Source organism: Protopterus annectens, chromosome 4.part0 (genome assembly GCF_019279795.1).
Source record: "Protopterus annectens isolate FY-2018-M chromosome 4.part0, PAN1.0, whole genome shotgun sequence".
Classification (NCBI taxonomy): domain Eukaryota; kingdom Metazoa; phylum Chordata; order Ceratodontiformes; family Protopteridae; genus Protopterus; species Protopterus annectens.
The window spans coordinates 912,245,788-912,261,828 of NC_056733.1; the positions used below are offsets into that span (position 1 = coordinate 912,245,788).

Below are 16,041 nucleotides of genomic sequence, written 5' to 3' on the forward strand. Positions count from 1 at the left end.
AGATGCATCAGCAGCATAACTGCTGTCCTTGAAAGAGTGACAAGCTACCCAACAGAACCTAAAACAGTTCAGAAGACTTTGCTTCAAAATATGGGAGGTCAGAAATAACCTGACAAGCCTAGGCAATCAAGGCCAGAGCATACCGGATCATGTGGGTCTGGTACTTGATGGCCTGGAAAGCCAAAGCAGAAGCAGTATAAACCTTTTTGCCAATTCTCTCCCTTACTCTACTATCCTTATCTGAAGGCAGAAGCTTGGAAAAGGGCAGAGGTTTAGAAGGCTTGCCAGAGGAGACTGACACCACAACAGGGTTAGCAGGACACAAACAAATCCGCAGGAACCTTATATACAAAGTACAGTTTTGTACCTACCATAAATGTAGATGTTCGAGTGCTAATACAGCTGCAGTCATAACAGATGGGTTCTTCTGCCGTCAGGCGGGTCCTCGGTCGGCCGAATTCCAAAGTCTAGGTCCGGCATCGGTTGTCACTTCTTCCCTGATGTCAGTGTGACAGGGGTATAAAAGAACCAGCCGACGCCATCTTCTTCAGTTTTTCTTGCCCCAGATGTCAGGTGCCCCCAGAAGGAAGGCAATACATAAATTTATGTAGTAATGCAATGCAATATAATCAAAATACAGTAGTTGCAAGCAAATACACCATAAAAGAATACCCCAATCAGGTTGTAAGAGGAGGTGTTAGCCAATAGGCCTGTCCCAAGAGGGGAGGGAAACCTGGACTGCAGCTGTATTAGCACTCTAACATCTACATTTATGGTAGGTACAAAACTGTACTATGTTAATCGTGCATACAGCTGCAGTCATAACAGATGGGTAGAATCCCAAAGCTAAAAAAGGTGTGGTAGGCACTAGGTGGAACTAGGAGGAGCCAGGATGCCCTGCAAGACTGCAGTGGCAAAGCCTGCTCTAGTTTTGGAGTATAATGGTAGGTGGTAGTGCTTGGAGAAGGTATGCACAGAACTCAAAGTGGCTGCTTCCAAAATATCTTTGGTAGGCACTCCTCTGAGGAAAGCTGCAGAGGTAGCTGTGGCCCTTGTGGAGTGAGATCTGATGCCTGCAGGCACAGTTTTTACCATGAAAAAAGTAGCAAAAGCGTATGCAGTGGGCTATCCATTTTGAGATGGTCTGTTTGGAAATTGGCTTCCCTTGAGCTCCTATAGCATAGGACACAGAGTTGGGTCTGATTTTCTGAAAGGCTTTCTGTCCAATAATAGCGCAGCTGTCTGTGGATGTCCAATGAATGTAGTAGTCTCTCCCCCTTTGTTTTGAGGATTAGGGTAAAATGTAGGTAAGTGGATAGCCTGATTCAAAGCTACCCTGGATACCACCTTTGGCATAAAGGACGGGTTGGTTCGTAAGGAAACTCTGTCCTGATGGAAAATGATGAAAGGCTGCACCAGCCATGAGGGCTTGTAATTCCGATACCCTGCGAGCTGAGGTGATAGCCAGGAGGAAGGCTGTTTTCCAGGACAAATATTGTAAATCTGTTGAAGCAGCTGGCTCAAAAGGAGGCAAGGTCAGCTTTTCTAGAATGAAATTGAGGTCCCAAGTAGGTACTGGTTGTTTCCTTGGGGGTTTTATATTCTTAGCCCCTCTGAGGAACTGTCTTACGAGGGGGTGAGAGAATAAAGGTGGATCAGTGTTGTATTCTGCAGAAATGGCTGAGGCATGGATTTTGATGGAGGAGAATGAAAGTGCACTGCTTAGCAGCTCAGCTACATACTGTAATATTTGAGGTAAATTCAGTTTTCCAGGATTCTGGCCCTTTTTCCCATTCCAGGCACAAAACCGTTTCCATTTTGCGGAGTAAGCTTTTCTAGTAGACGGCCTTCTGGCTTCCAAAATGACTTCCTGTACTTCCTTGGAGAGTAGGGTTTGTTGTGAAGTTAAGGAATCTTCCATGCGGCCAGATTGAGTGTTTTCAGCGGACTGTGAAGAGTTTTGAAGCTGTGCTGAGTCAAAAGAGGAGGCATTAGAGGTAGGGTCCATGGTGGGGAATGAGTTAGGCTCCTCAGGAGTGGGTACCAGTGCTGTCTTGGCCAGTCTGGAGCAATGAGAATCATCTTTGGTCTGTCTGCGCTGGTTTTTAATAGAACTTTGGGAAGCAGAGAAAGAGGTGGAAAGGCATAAACTGTCATTGTTGTCCAACTGAAAGAGAGCGTCCACTCTCCAGTACTGTGGATAAAAAGTCCTTGAGCAGAAGTTTGTCAATTGGTGATTTTTGTGGGAGGCAAAGAGATCTATGTCTGGCCTTCCCCATGCTTGAATTATCTCTGTAAAAACTTGAGGATGCAACTTCCATTCGTGTGGATCTGTCATATTTCTGCTTAGGTTGTCTGCCAGAGTGTTTTCTTTGCCTGGCAAGTACTGTGGTTGAAGTTCGATTTGTAATTCCAGAGCCATGTTCCAAAGTGACATGGCCAGCCTGTACAGGGGATATGAATGGGTTCCTCCCGGTTTGTTTATGTACCACATTACTGTGGTGTTGTCTGTCCTTATCAATAGTTGACCTGGATGTAGAAGGTCTTTGAAAGCCATAATAGCATTTGTTACTGCTAGCATTTCCTTTTGATTGACGTGAAGGTGCTTTTCTTTTTGGGACCATTTGCCCTGAATGCACTGATCTGTCATGTGCGCCCCCCAGGCGTAGTCCGAGGCGTCTGTTGTGATGACTTGATTTGCTTGAGGCTTGCAGAATGGGAGACCTGTGTTTGTTTGGCATGCTTGAGCCCACCACAGAAATTCCTTATGAAGGCATGGAATTAGTGGTATTATTGTTTCCAAACTGTGGCTGTGTTGAGACCATAGGTTTTTAGGTACCATTGAAGTTTCCTCATATGCAGCTTTGCACATGGGATTAGTAGTATGCAAGATGCCATGAATCCCAGAGCCTACAGGATTTTCCTTGCAGTCAGCCTGGTGAAATTTGCTAGTTTTCTGAAGTATTGAGTTAGTTGCCCCTGTTTCTCTGGAGTGAGATGGGCCATCTGGGTGTTTGTGTCCAAATTGGCACCCAGGAAAATTATTTTCTGAGAGGGTATTAGCCTTGATTTCTTTTTGTTGACTATCCCAGAGAATTCAACAACATTATTACAAAAGCCAGATGTTTCAGAAGTATGTGCTTGCTGTCCCCGCTTGGATCAGGCAATCGTCCAAGTATGGGTTTATTTATATCCCTTGAAGTCTGCTGTAGGCAATTACTGATGCCAGGCATTTCGTGAATACTCTGGGCACAGTAGATAAGCCAAAGGGCAATGCAGAGAATTGATAATGGGTTGAACCTGCAAGAAATCCGAGGTATCTTCTGCAATTTTGTCTGATTGGGACATGCAGGTATGCCTCCTTGAGGTCCAATGTTACCAGCCAAGACTCCTTGCCCAGCATGGGAAGAAGCTGCTGTAATGTGAGCATCTTGAATTTTGGTACGAGTAAGAATGTGTTTAGGATGGATAGGTCCAAAATAGGTCTCCAATCTTTTTCCTTCCTTGGTACCAGGAATAGTCTGGAATAAAAACCTTGACCTTGTTCTTGAGTAGGTACCTCTTGAATAGCTTTCATGTCCATGAGATCTGAAATTTGTCTTTGTGCCTCTGCCCTTTGATTGTGTGGCAGGTTTGGCATGCCTCTCATTTTTGGAAGGGTGTGAAAATGGAATCTGTAGCCTCTGTTTATAATGTCCAGGATCCATTTGTCTTTTGTGACGATATGCCAATTTTTCGAAAATGCCAGTTTTCCGCCTAAGGGTGCTGCCATTTGAGCCTTGCTTGGCATGCAAAGGGGAAAGTCATTGGATTTGCTTTCTGAATGGTTGTGAACTATCCTCACCACCTCTGTGTAGGAGCGTGCCACTGTCTGCCTCTAAACGATCCTTGAGATTGCCCTCTGCCCCTCGGGCACCTGTATCTACCTCTTCGGGGTCTGTCCATGGCTGGAAAGGATCAATTTTTGGAAGGCCAATTTCTACTGAAACGTGGAGGTTGTACCTGTAGAAAATCTTTCACTGTTTGCATTGATTTAGCCTTTTCCTCCATTTTCTTTAATACCTCCTCAGCTTTAACACCAAATACATCCTTTTGTAGAGGGGCATCTAGTAATTTAGCTTTGACATGATCTGGTAAGTTTTGCTCTTTGAGCCAGGCATGTCTACGTATGACTGATCCTGTAACAGCAGCTCTACATGAAGCCTCTAGGGCATCAAAACCACATTGCAAGGTATGTTTACCCACTTGTTATGCACTATGCATCAAATCCTGCAACTCCTTCAAGTCTGGTTGTTCAGGTTGTGACATTTTGCTTCTCAACTGTGATAACAGAAACTGTTGGTACTTTAACATATGGAACTGGCAGTTTAATGCCCTCATGGTTAAGGTGGCCGAGGTGTATACCTTTTTTCCCCACCTTTCTAAAGATCTGGAATCTCTCTCGGAAGGTAATGGATTTTTAGCAGTGGAGGCCTTAATCCCTTTGGGGCCCTGTGATGTAGTTTCGGGGTCAGCCGCATGGCTTTTGTATAAAAATTGGTGAGAGTCAGGAATCCGGTAGTACCTGTCAGGCTTGACTGGGGCTGGAGGTAGACAGTCTGGGTTAAGGCAGGCCTCCGAATACACATCTACTATGTCTAAGACAGGAGGTATAGCCAGAGGCCTGTGCTGAAGTAGCAAGAGAAAAATCCCTAAGCCTTTTCTTGGAGTCTGAGTACTCAGCCTTCCCAGTGGAAGTGTTCCCTCAAGGTATGCAAATTTTCCCCAAATGAGTAATCATATGGGGGGGGGGGGAGGACAGAGGAAATGGACTCCTCTGCATCAGAATCTTCAAAAGGGGAGTAAGAATGTTCCTGTTCATCAGAGTGCTCTGAAATAATGGAGGCCTGGTCTGAGGAGGGGGATTCTTCCTCCACTCTGGGCCTTTTGTCCAGGGGGGGGGGGTTGAGAACCCCTGATAAGAGTAATTAAATCCTCAGCCATTTTAAGCATCTGTTTTTTAGGCATGGGACCTGGAGAAGGGCCCTGTGTAGCTGGTCTCTTAGAATGCATGGCTGCTTTAGACTTGGTGAAAGCCTTGATGGAAAAAGAAGATGAAGGTCTGAAGACACCTTGAGAGGAGGCAGACCTGTCTACATTTTGAGTTTCACCACCAAGAGTGGCTTCGGTATCTGTAGTCGGGGTGTGGGCCGAGGGGCCTGCGACCGAGCACAGTAGACACCGCCAATCAAGTGTCGTCTGTAGGCAGAGGCTGCGTAGGCGCCTCTGTGAGAACCGGACCACCTGTAGTCGGCTTTGGCGTGGTGTCGGTAGAGGCCACGGACCTCGTGTGTTTGTCCTTATCTTTACGTTTTTTAGACAAAACTGGAGTCCTGAGTATCCGACGACATAATGTAGTTAAATTTGCCAAAATAGTGCTGGGCGAACTCCGCCCGACGCTTAATGGTGCGTTTGTTGAAAGTAGCACAAAAACGACAGACCGAGACGTCGTGGTCTGGGCCTAAGCAAGGAATGCAGAGGGAATGAAAATCCTTATGCGGTATTTGCTTCCCACATGAAATACAATTATTAACTTTGTCTGACATCGGTCTGAAGCAAGAAAAGTTTCCCCAACTGAGTACTTCGCTTTCAAGACGACCTCGGTTGCAAAATTTTCGTAATTTCAGGAGCTGGCCGACTGGCACTTGCGAACTGCTTCTGCATCGGGCACCGCACGGCAAGAAAGATTGAAGATGGCATCGGCTGGTTCTTTTATACCCCTGTCGCACTGACGTCAGGGAAGAAGCGACGACAACCGACGCCGGACCTAGACTTTGGAATTCGGCCGACCGAGGACCCGCCTGACGGCAGAAGAACCCATCTGTTATGACTGCAGCTGTATGCACGATGAACATCCTGTCTGGTTTCTTCAAAGCAGGAGGCTGCGAATAGAGACTTGGGAGCAGCTATAAACATGTCTAACAAAGCAGCCAACACAAGAGATACTGCAGAAGGTTTAGGAGAGTCCACCCAAAGCAGCTCATAACTCCTTTTTTTTCTGAACAGCAGTCACTTGAGAAGAATCCCACTTGAGTATTCCATCATTCTAGCTATAGTGTCTCCAAAAGACAATTCCTCAAAAGGAGACTCAGGACCAACAGACTTCACCAGAACCATAAGCCAAAGGAGAAGGCATCTGGGAAGAGCAGGGCATGGACCCATCATCAGACTGGAGCCTCATCTGATGAATCAGGTTCCTTAGCCCATTTGGAAGGTGTAGAAATCAAAGGGGAGGCTTCAGGGCCATCATGGCATTAAACAGACCCTGAGTAAACTCTGCCATTCCCTTTGGAGGATCCTTACAGCGTACAGAAGTATGCTTAGTTTTCAGTTTTTTCTTAGGTTCAACAGCCAACACCAAAGATTCTAATCTGAGATTCAAGAATACCTGGACCCTCTTTCCTGACCAGAATCTGAGGAATCCCTCTAAGGCCCATAGGTTGGTACTAGGCTATCAGCCCTAGGGCCTATAAAAGCCTAGCCATAACAATTCCCTGGCTATTTCTTCCCACAGTATTTACTTCCCTAGACCCCTGTAACACAGCGACTGACATGATCCCCAGGGTGAATTTCCCATCTCCCATCCATTCAAGGTTCCTTTTGAAGAGGGCCAAAGTGGCGCCCTGCTTGACATGTATGGGCAGTCTATTCCAGAGTCTGGGGAGTCTCTGGGTCAGGAACCTATCCCTCCCAGCATGTTTTGTTCATTGTGATAAGGTTTAGATCCCTGGAGCATGAGGGATTGGATTTCTTTAAGTGTACCATGTCCAACAGCTCTGGGTTTGACATGACCTTGTATGTTAAGCAGAGATCGCCTCTGTATAGACAATATGTGACAGTATAGTGGAGTTTTTTTTTAGACTGTCAGCATAGGACATCTGTTTTAGGCCTGTGATTTTTTTTAGTGAGGTATTTCTAGTTGTTGCAGATGTCTTGAGAGGTACATACCAAATGGAGCGTTGTATTCTATAATGGGTCTAAATGAGGGACAAGTACAGTGGGACAATGACCTTTTTCTGGATGAAAAACCCTTAGTGATGAGGTGTGCCACATAGGATTTCCTAACTGTTGTGGCAATGTGGTTTTCAAAAGTGAGACCATTGTCCACCTGTGTCTCAGTCTCTTATCACACTTCCGGTGTCTAGTGTACTGCCACCTATGTGGCAATTCATGGGTACATGTTTTTTCCCCAAAGGGGATAACTATACATTCCTTGGCCTTGAGCCCATGGCTCTGGCACCAAGCATCTGTTTCTGTAAAGCCCTTTTGTAGAATATCCACATTTGGGGATTCAATAATGGCTCCCAGTTTGCAGTCATCTGCAAAGTTTGTTAGCCAGAGTCCCTCAGTGTTGGCCTGTACTTCAGAGAAGTAGATGCCAAACAAGAGCAATCCCAGGACTGAACCCTGAGGTACTCCACTTGTATGGAGCTGGATTTGGAGTCGGCTACTTTTACAGTGTGGGTTCTGTCAGTAAGCCAGGTGACAACCAGAGTGACATAGGGATTAATGCCCAGCTTAGTAAGTTTATCTATGATTCCAGAGTGGGGGATGGTGTCGAAGGCCTTGGCGAGGTCCAAATAGGCTGTGTGGACCACCTTACCCTTGTCCACGGCTCTGGAGACAGATTCAAATAAGTCAATCGGGTTCAGGAGACAAGATCAGCCCTTCACAAACCCAAACTGTTTGGGGTCCAGTGTTTGAAGGTTGCCAATGTCTTTGTTTATAAGTTCCATGATAACACATTCCATGGCCTTGCAGATCAGGCTCGTCAGACTGATGGGGCGGTATTCAACCACGATTTTCCTTCAATGTCTGGAGCAGATGCCTGCAAAGCCTCAAGGGACATGCAAAAGGAAGGATCAATGCTGGCCTCAGATGGGGTCAAGGCAGAGGAAACCACCATAGACACAAGACAGCCTACAGAGCTATCACCTGCGTCTAGAGAAACGTCCTGTGGAGGCTGGACAACTAAAGACTCTGGCAGAGACTGCTTGGCCTTCTTGCTTAATGGTATCTCGGAGTTAGAAGATTCTGCCATACTACCTTTGGTTAACAGTTTAAGCCTCTGGTTCTCAAGATAGAAGGCCATGGAAGACAACCTACTTCTAAGAGCTTTGGGTACAAACGCTTTATAAATGCTACAGGACGTATGATCGTGGGAAGCACCCAGACAAAAGACACTGTGGGTAACTTGCCTTCCATGCTGACATTATCCCTTCCTGGCTGATGAACTCTAGGTAACCAAAAAAATACAAGCCCAAACACAGACCCCAATGGGCACTTATCTGACAGCTAGATATTCAACACAGCAAAAGGGCATTCACACAGACGAGCAATGGTGGCATTCAAACCAGCAGCAAAGTAGTCTCGGACTCTCAGGTAACTGCGTCCGTACATCACTTATGCCTTGTGTTCTGTATGCAAGATCTAAAGACTTGAATATAGGCTCACAGGTGTTTATGCTATCACAAGGGCCTTTTTAAGACTAGCCATGCATCCCAAATCTCGGACAACTTTGGATACACTTGATATGTGTAAGCAGGGGTTGGGGAGATGAACCATTTACAGGTTGTGTGTCCATTGGACACATAGGTGCCAAACCAGGGATGAATTTCTGGTTTCCCATCCAATTGCCCCAGTTACATATACTGGCCGAACACTGGCTATCCTTGGCAGGAGACATTTACTGTGAATACTGCAACAGTGATACAGGAGGACATCCTATGTTCCTCTTTAAAGGAAATATCTGGTAAAGTCTTGGCAGTCCTCTGAGTAGTAAAATTATCCTACACTGCAAGTGGTTCAAGGGGAACAGATATTCTAATACTTGAAATTATTTATGAATAAATCATTTGCAGAACCTCAAGATGTCAAAAATATGACACCTGCTGTGCAAGTGCTCTTAACCAATGTCAAAGTCGTACTTTGGTGCTGATCAGTCTGTAGTGCTAGCTTTGTGAACTAACTTGTCCCACCGAAGTGGATATCCACTTTAAAGTCAGTCCATGGTACTTCTGTTCTGCTGTACTAAATCTGCAGTATTAAATACTATAATTAAACACATTAACTACGAGAGCATAACACAGCTGGAAAAATAATACAAAGCTGCTTTGCTTGTTTAGCTGATCAGACTAGTGTATAACTTGTTTTCTAGCTTATGTAGGCAACTATATTCCAGTCTCCCAGCAGTAAGGGATGTCATAATTATCGGAGTGCTGGTAGGCATTAATGAATTACAACAGACATTTAAAGGGACACCCCTGAACCTTCTAATTTCAGCTTCCAGGAAGAACACAGAAATATATACCAGAGATGCTCAAATACTACCTCAGTGAAGAAATCAGGATTTTCCCAGACAAACCCAAATCTATGTGGAAGACGCACAATTCTGAAGCAAAGAACACTAGCATATAAATGGCTACCAAGCACATCTTCCAGAAAACAAAGTTCAATTCCACTAAGCCAGTTCAAAAGAAGGCACAGCAATGCCCATTCCTAATCAGTGAATAAAGCAAATCAGTCAATGTAACCCACAGCGATCATAGGTTCTGATCCCACCGAATTTCCATACCACAATCACTGGACACAGACTCAACAGGAAAGTGCAGCTCTTCTCAGCTCAATGACAAAGCACTGCTCCAACTGCATGCTGCATAAGCTTGACAGGTGTACTTAAGAAAAAGCAACAGGACTGGCACATAATATTGACCTAGCTAATTAATACACAAGTCAAAATTTCATGTATGCTGTCATATGAAAACTTACCTCCAAGATGAACGGGTTTGTCTAGTTTCATCCACTTAGATTTGGGTAATGCTGTAAGAACTCCCTTCTGCCTTTGCATCAACTGCATTGTGATAGAGTCCCCCAACTGGTACTGGTGAGTCTCCAGAGCAACAACACTACAAGAGACAGAAAAATCAGTTAAAGGTTTACAACCTCTTCAGTGATACCTGCAGCAATTTCACACCAAGCTAAAATAATATTTACTGTCCATTCTTAAAACTCATAAGTAGCTCAGCAATCTGAAATTTGGCACATCTCTTTCCTGGAATATTTCCTCCTCCTGAAACAAGCCATGTATATTTTGTCAGTTGCATAAACTGCTGCAGTGATTTAGCACTACTGTTACGAAAAAGCACAGCAGCACTGCATGTGCATCAAATATGTTTTAACTTAATGTTTCCAATGTTGTTTTTCACACAAATTGAGTTCTGCCCAGGCCATCTTATAAGTGAGCTCCAACAGGCACACCTAATTTAAAATACAAGCATACATTAAAAGTTTGGGCTGTGTCTACTCAGAGTGGTCATGGACAGGACATTCAGACCACTACAGAATGGTGGTACTACGCAACTTAGCATAGCATTCACTTTTAGAATATGGCAGAATGCCTTGTGAACCAAAGTTAAAGCACTTCAGAAAACTATTTTTGAGGGGGGAAGTCATTTCTGATATGCAGTCATAACCCACAGTATAACAGTAAACTGAAAGAAAGGGGAATTTCCAGCTTTTTGTAGCAAGGTGAAGGAAGAATATAGCAGAATGCCTGTTAGCTGCAATTAGTAGGCTATACAGTAAATGATGCAACATACTTTAGCACAGCTCAGGCAACTACAGCAAACACCACCATAAAGGAAGCAAGAAAATCAAAGCATGAATCGAACATACATGTTAACCCACACGCACGGTACCCATAATCCTAAAGTCTGCGCGGTTGCACTGTGAATCTAATACTTCATCTCACTGTAATGCTTGAAACAATGCCCACACTGCATGGTACCCATAATCCTAAAGTCTGCGCGGGTGCACTGTGAATCTAATACTTCATCTCACTGTAATGCTTGAAACAATGCAGACACCAGCCACCTTTTCACAACTCTATCCTTTGTAATATATATTAGGTGCCCTTTTCAGGCAGAGTCCAGCTGGACAGTCCAACATATCAATCCCAAAATCAGATCACATTAAGATGGCTGTACTTCATGACAGAAGTCTAAACAATAGACAGACCATGAGGCACACCTACACCTGACACAGTTAGCAAAATTTGGTTTAAATGTACAAAGAGCACTCCTGTGATACCAGGGTTTTGTGCTTTTCAATGCCTTGAGACCTAGTGGCCTCTCCATATTTCAAAGGGATCATACAACCTCCAGTCAAAATCCCCAAGGACTCAATACTGAACTACAAATTACTCTAGGTAGGATTAAATGTTAACTAATAGCTTGTTACAGAAAAAGAAGTTATGTACCTACAATAATGTTCCATGTTAGTTGTCCACCTCACCTTCCTTCTTGCTGTTCGGGTTCGGAGCCAATCCTCTGCTCCAACTCTGCCTACTTCTACAGCTTGAGAGCCATTTACTGGCTCAAGGCTAACCCTTATCCCAGAATGCCCAGCGTCAGCTACCCAGATCTCTTTTGAGATGGCGCACACCAGACATATAAAGTAACCTGCAACCTAAAACTGAGTTACCAAAATAGAAGATCAGAGTAAACCGTCATAAAATTACCTGGCACGTGAACCAAGAAAAAAGGAAATCATAGTGAACTCCTCTCAATCCCCCAGGAAGGGGGGGGGGGGGGACGCAAGAAAGAAGGCGAGATGAAGGACAACTAACATGGAACGTTATTGTAGGTACACAACTCTTAAGTTGTCCCATCTCGCCTTTGTTCTTGCTGTTTGGGACAGCATCCCTAGCACCTAAAGACCCTCGGTGGCTCACTGGAACAGACTCTTCAGAACAGTGGAACCAAAGGAAGCCCTGGTCCGGGAGACCACAACCACTTTGTAATGAGAGATAAAGGTATGAGGGTTTGCCCAAGTGGCAGCTGCACAAATTGAGTCTATGAGCAATTTAGACTGAAAGGCTACAGAAGTGGCTAATGCCCTAGTAGAATGACCTTTTGGTTTTGCTGGTAGATGTCTTAACTGATAAATAAAAGGCAATGGTGTCCCATAACCATTTAGAGAAGGTCACCTTAGAAACCGGAAGGCCTTGCTTATTGTGAGCATAGGAGAGAAATAATTGGTCTGAATTTCTTAGCTCTTTAGTCCTATGGAGGTAAAAACGCAATGTTCTGTGCACATCCAGTTGGTGAAGACTGTATTTTGCCTTGTTGCTATGACTGGGAAAGAAGATGGAGAGATCAATGGATCGATTTAAATTGTTTTCTGAACAGACTTTTGGTATGAAGGATGGGTTGTTTCTCAGAGAAACTATCTTTGTGAAACACCACATATGGGAGGACAAACACAGAGTGCTTGGAGTTCTGAAACACGTCTAGCTGAGGTAATAGCAACCAGAAAAAGTGTTTTCCAAGAAAGAAATTTTAAGGGACATGAAGCTGCTGGTTTAAAGGGAGGCAGAATCAAAGAAGTCAAAACTAAATTGAAATCCCAAGGAGGAGGTAGATCCCTCACTGGGGGTCTAAGAAGAGATGTTCCTCTCATGAAGGTTTTGCAGAGCTTATGAGACATTATGCTAGAATTAAGAATTCTAACAGAAAAATTAGATATGGCAGCCAGCTGAACCCTGATGGTAGCAGCAGCCGCACATGACTAAAAGGTTCTGCTAGAAATTCTAGAATTTGATGGACTAGGGTTGAAAAGGGGTCTAAATTTCTAGATTCTGCCCAGTAAGAAAATCTTTTCCATTTGCTAGCATAAGTCTTTCTCGTAGTTGACTTATGGGAGGAAACAATATCATGAACTGCTGGGGAGATGCTTGGAAGCCTGGCTAAAGTAGGAAGTGGAGAAACCAAGCTATGAGCTTGAGTCTCTGAAGGGATTGGTGTAACCCACTTGACTGATCAACAGATCTGGCACTGGCTCCACAACCCAAGGCTGGTCTAGAAGGTGGAGGAGTGGAAAAGTACAGTTGTGTACACTTACCATAAATGTAGATGCTAGAGTGTATTCACTATTGCAGTCATTACATTTGTCGGCCTGAATTCCAAAGTCCTGAGTCCTGGGTCCTGCGTCGGCCGCTGTCGCCCCTTCCCTGATGTCAGGTCGTAAGGGGTATATAAAAGATGCGGTAGACGCCATTTTCTTTAGTTTTTCTTACCCCAGATGTCAGGTGCCCCCGGAAAGGGTAGCCAAAATTTATATAAATAAAAATACATACACCAATGTAAACTTTACCTTCATCTACAAGCAAATACACCACATAGGTTGTATAAATCAGAGAAGGAAAGATAGGTTCCATCAGGAGAAAGGGGGATGGCGGGTGGGTAACCTGGACTGCAACAGTGAATACACTAACATCTACATTTATGGTAAGTGTACACAACTGTACTATGTTAGTGTTTCACTGTTGCCAGTCATTACATTTGGGTAGAGTCCCAAAGCTATGGATGGGAGGCTGGAGCTAAACAGCATTAGGAGCGGCTATGAGGCCTTGCAGAACTGCAGTGGCAAAGCCTACCAAGGATTTAGAGTAGAGTGGCAGATGATGGTGCTTGGTAAAGGTGTGCACTGAACTCCAAGTAGCAGCCCCTAGAATGCCCTTGGTAGGTACTCCCCTGAGAAAGGCTGCTGAAGTGGCTGCAGCTCTGGTTGAAGGTGGCCTAATGCCCTTAGGCACTGGCTTGCCATGTGTAAGTAGCAGAAACGAATGCAGTGGCCTATCCACTTTGAAATAGTCTGTTTTGAGATAGCCTTTCCTTGTGATCCTGCAGCATATGCCACTAGTAATTGCTCTTTCGGCATAAATGTTGGGTTTGTCCTCAGAGAAACCCTGTCTGGATAAAAAATAAAAGGTTCCACAGCTATGAGTGCCTGAAGCTCTGAAACTCGTCTTGCAGAAGTTATTGCTAGGAGCAGAGCTGTTTTCCAAGATAAAAACTTTATATCAGCCGTAGCAGCTGGCTCAAAAGGTGGCAGGGTGAGTTTTTCCAAGACATACTTGAGGTCCCATGCAGGCTTTGGTGATCATCTTGGAGGCCTTAAGTTTTTGGCTCCTCTGAGGTACTGTTTTAGCAAGGGATGAGAAAAGATGAGAAAAGACTGACGGCTCTGTATTGTAATGAGCCGAAATGGCAGAGGCATGATTTTTAATTGATGAAAAAGATAAACCTTTGTCCAGCATCTCAGTTAAGTATCGCAAAATCGGAGGAATATTTGGCACAGCTGTATCAGTTCCTTGTGCCTGGTTCCAAGCACAGAATCTCTTCCATTTTCAAGCATAAGATTTTCTAGTACTAGGCCTTCTGGCCTCCAAAATGACATCCATCACAGCTTTACTGAGAGGTGTGTTTTGTATTATTACATTATCCGCCATGCTGCCAGGTTTAAAGTCCTGAGTTGGCTGTCAAGGATCGGATTGTTTTGCTGGGACAGTAGATGAGGTATCTGAGGTAAGGTCCAAGTTGGGCACTGAGACAAGCTCCTTGGTATTGGATACCAGTAGTGGCGGGGCCAGTCTGGGGCAATTTGTATCATCCTTGGCTTCTCCTGTCTAACCTTTAGGAGTACCTTGGGGAGGAGAGGCAGAGGGGGAAATGCATATATTGATACGGCATCCACTTTCCATGCTTGTCTGTGATAAATCCTTGTGCAGGATCTTTTTAGTTGGTAATTGCAAGGGGAGTAAGTAGATGTCCGAGGATCCCCATTTCCTTGTTATCATGCTGAAGACTTGTGGATCCAGGTGCCACTCGTGAGGATCCATGAGGTTTCTGCTTAGGTATGCCAGAGTATTTTTCCTTCTGGCAGGAATTGTGCCTGCAGGTGTACTTGGTAAGTCAATGCTGTGTCCCACAAAGTCAGGGCTAGTCTGCAAATAGGGTAAGAATGAGTGCCCCCCCCTGCTTGTTTATATACCACATGACCGTGGTGTTGTCTGCCTTTATCAGTAGTTGTCCTGGATGAAGTAGGTCCTTGAAGGCTGTCAGGGCATTTTGAACTGCTGGCATCTCTTTTTGATTGATATGCAGATGCATTTGGCTTGAGGTCCATGTGCCCTGAATGCATCTTCCTGCCATGTGGGCCCCCCAGGCATAATCTGATGCATTCGTTGTTAGTGTTTGCCTGGCTGGGGGTAATGTAAATGGCTGTCCCTTGTTTTGGTGACAAGCCTTTTCCCACCATCGAAACTCCTGCTGCAGGCAGGGAACGAGAGTAATCAGTTTCCAGGCTGTGGCAATGTTGAGTCCAAACACTTTTTAGGTACCATTGAAGTTTCCTCACATGAAGTCTTGCATATGGAATTAGCAGGATGCAGGATGCCATGAAGCCCAAAGCATGCAGAAATTTTTCTTGCAGATAACTAGACCTTTGTTGCCAGCATTTTGAAATATGTAGTCAGTTGCCTTTGTCTGGCATGAGATGAGCCATCTGGGCAGTTGCATTTAAGCTTGCACCCAGGAATATTATCTCTTGAGAGGGTACAAGTTTTGATTTCTTTTCGTTGACTGTGTACCCTAGGCATGTTAGAAGTCTTTTCACAATGCCTAAACCCTTTTCGCTTTTACCATTGGTAGGTCAGTTAAAATCCGAAGAAAAAATAAAATATTTGGGTATTGTTTTTTCCACAGATAATAGACATTTCTATGTGAATAATGTTAAGCTGATTTGGGATCATATACTGTCTGATTTAAAAAGATGGAATAATCTGAAATTACCAACAATGGCAAAGGTCTCAATCATTAAAATGAATGTACTCCCCAGAATGTTATATATTTTTCGAGCTAATCAAGTCTCAATTTCCAAGAAATTCTTTAAACAAATTTATACGGAATTAGCTAAACTTGTATGGGAGCCTAGAAAAACTAGAATATCTTATGATAAATTGATGACTCCGAAAAATAAGGGAGGCCTAGATTTACCTAACTTTGAATTATATTATTTAATAATAAATTCTAATAGAATTCTAAGAGTGGCTAACTTTGAGATACCCAGTAGTAAATGGTCACCTAAGTGGTTGGTTTTGAATTACAAACATGCTGTTAGTTTGGATATTAACCCTAAGGCATTACCCTTTTAATAAAGATA

The 16,041-nt window shown here is 44.2% G+C and overlaps 1 protein-coding gene across 1 annotated transcript in view; it reads right to left on the reverse strand.

Moving 5' to 3' along the window:
* Positions 1–16,041, reverse strand: part of RNF10 (ring finger protein 10) — a 2,146,785-nt gene that overhangs the window by 1,532,733 nt on the left and 598,011 nt on the right. The window contains exon 6 of the mRNA XM_044069816.1: positions 9,808–9,944. Within this exon, the coding sequence (XP_043925751.1) occupies positions 9,808–9,944 (137 nt within the window). The remainder of the gene's footprint in view (positions 1–9,807; positions 9,945–16,041) is intronic.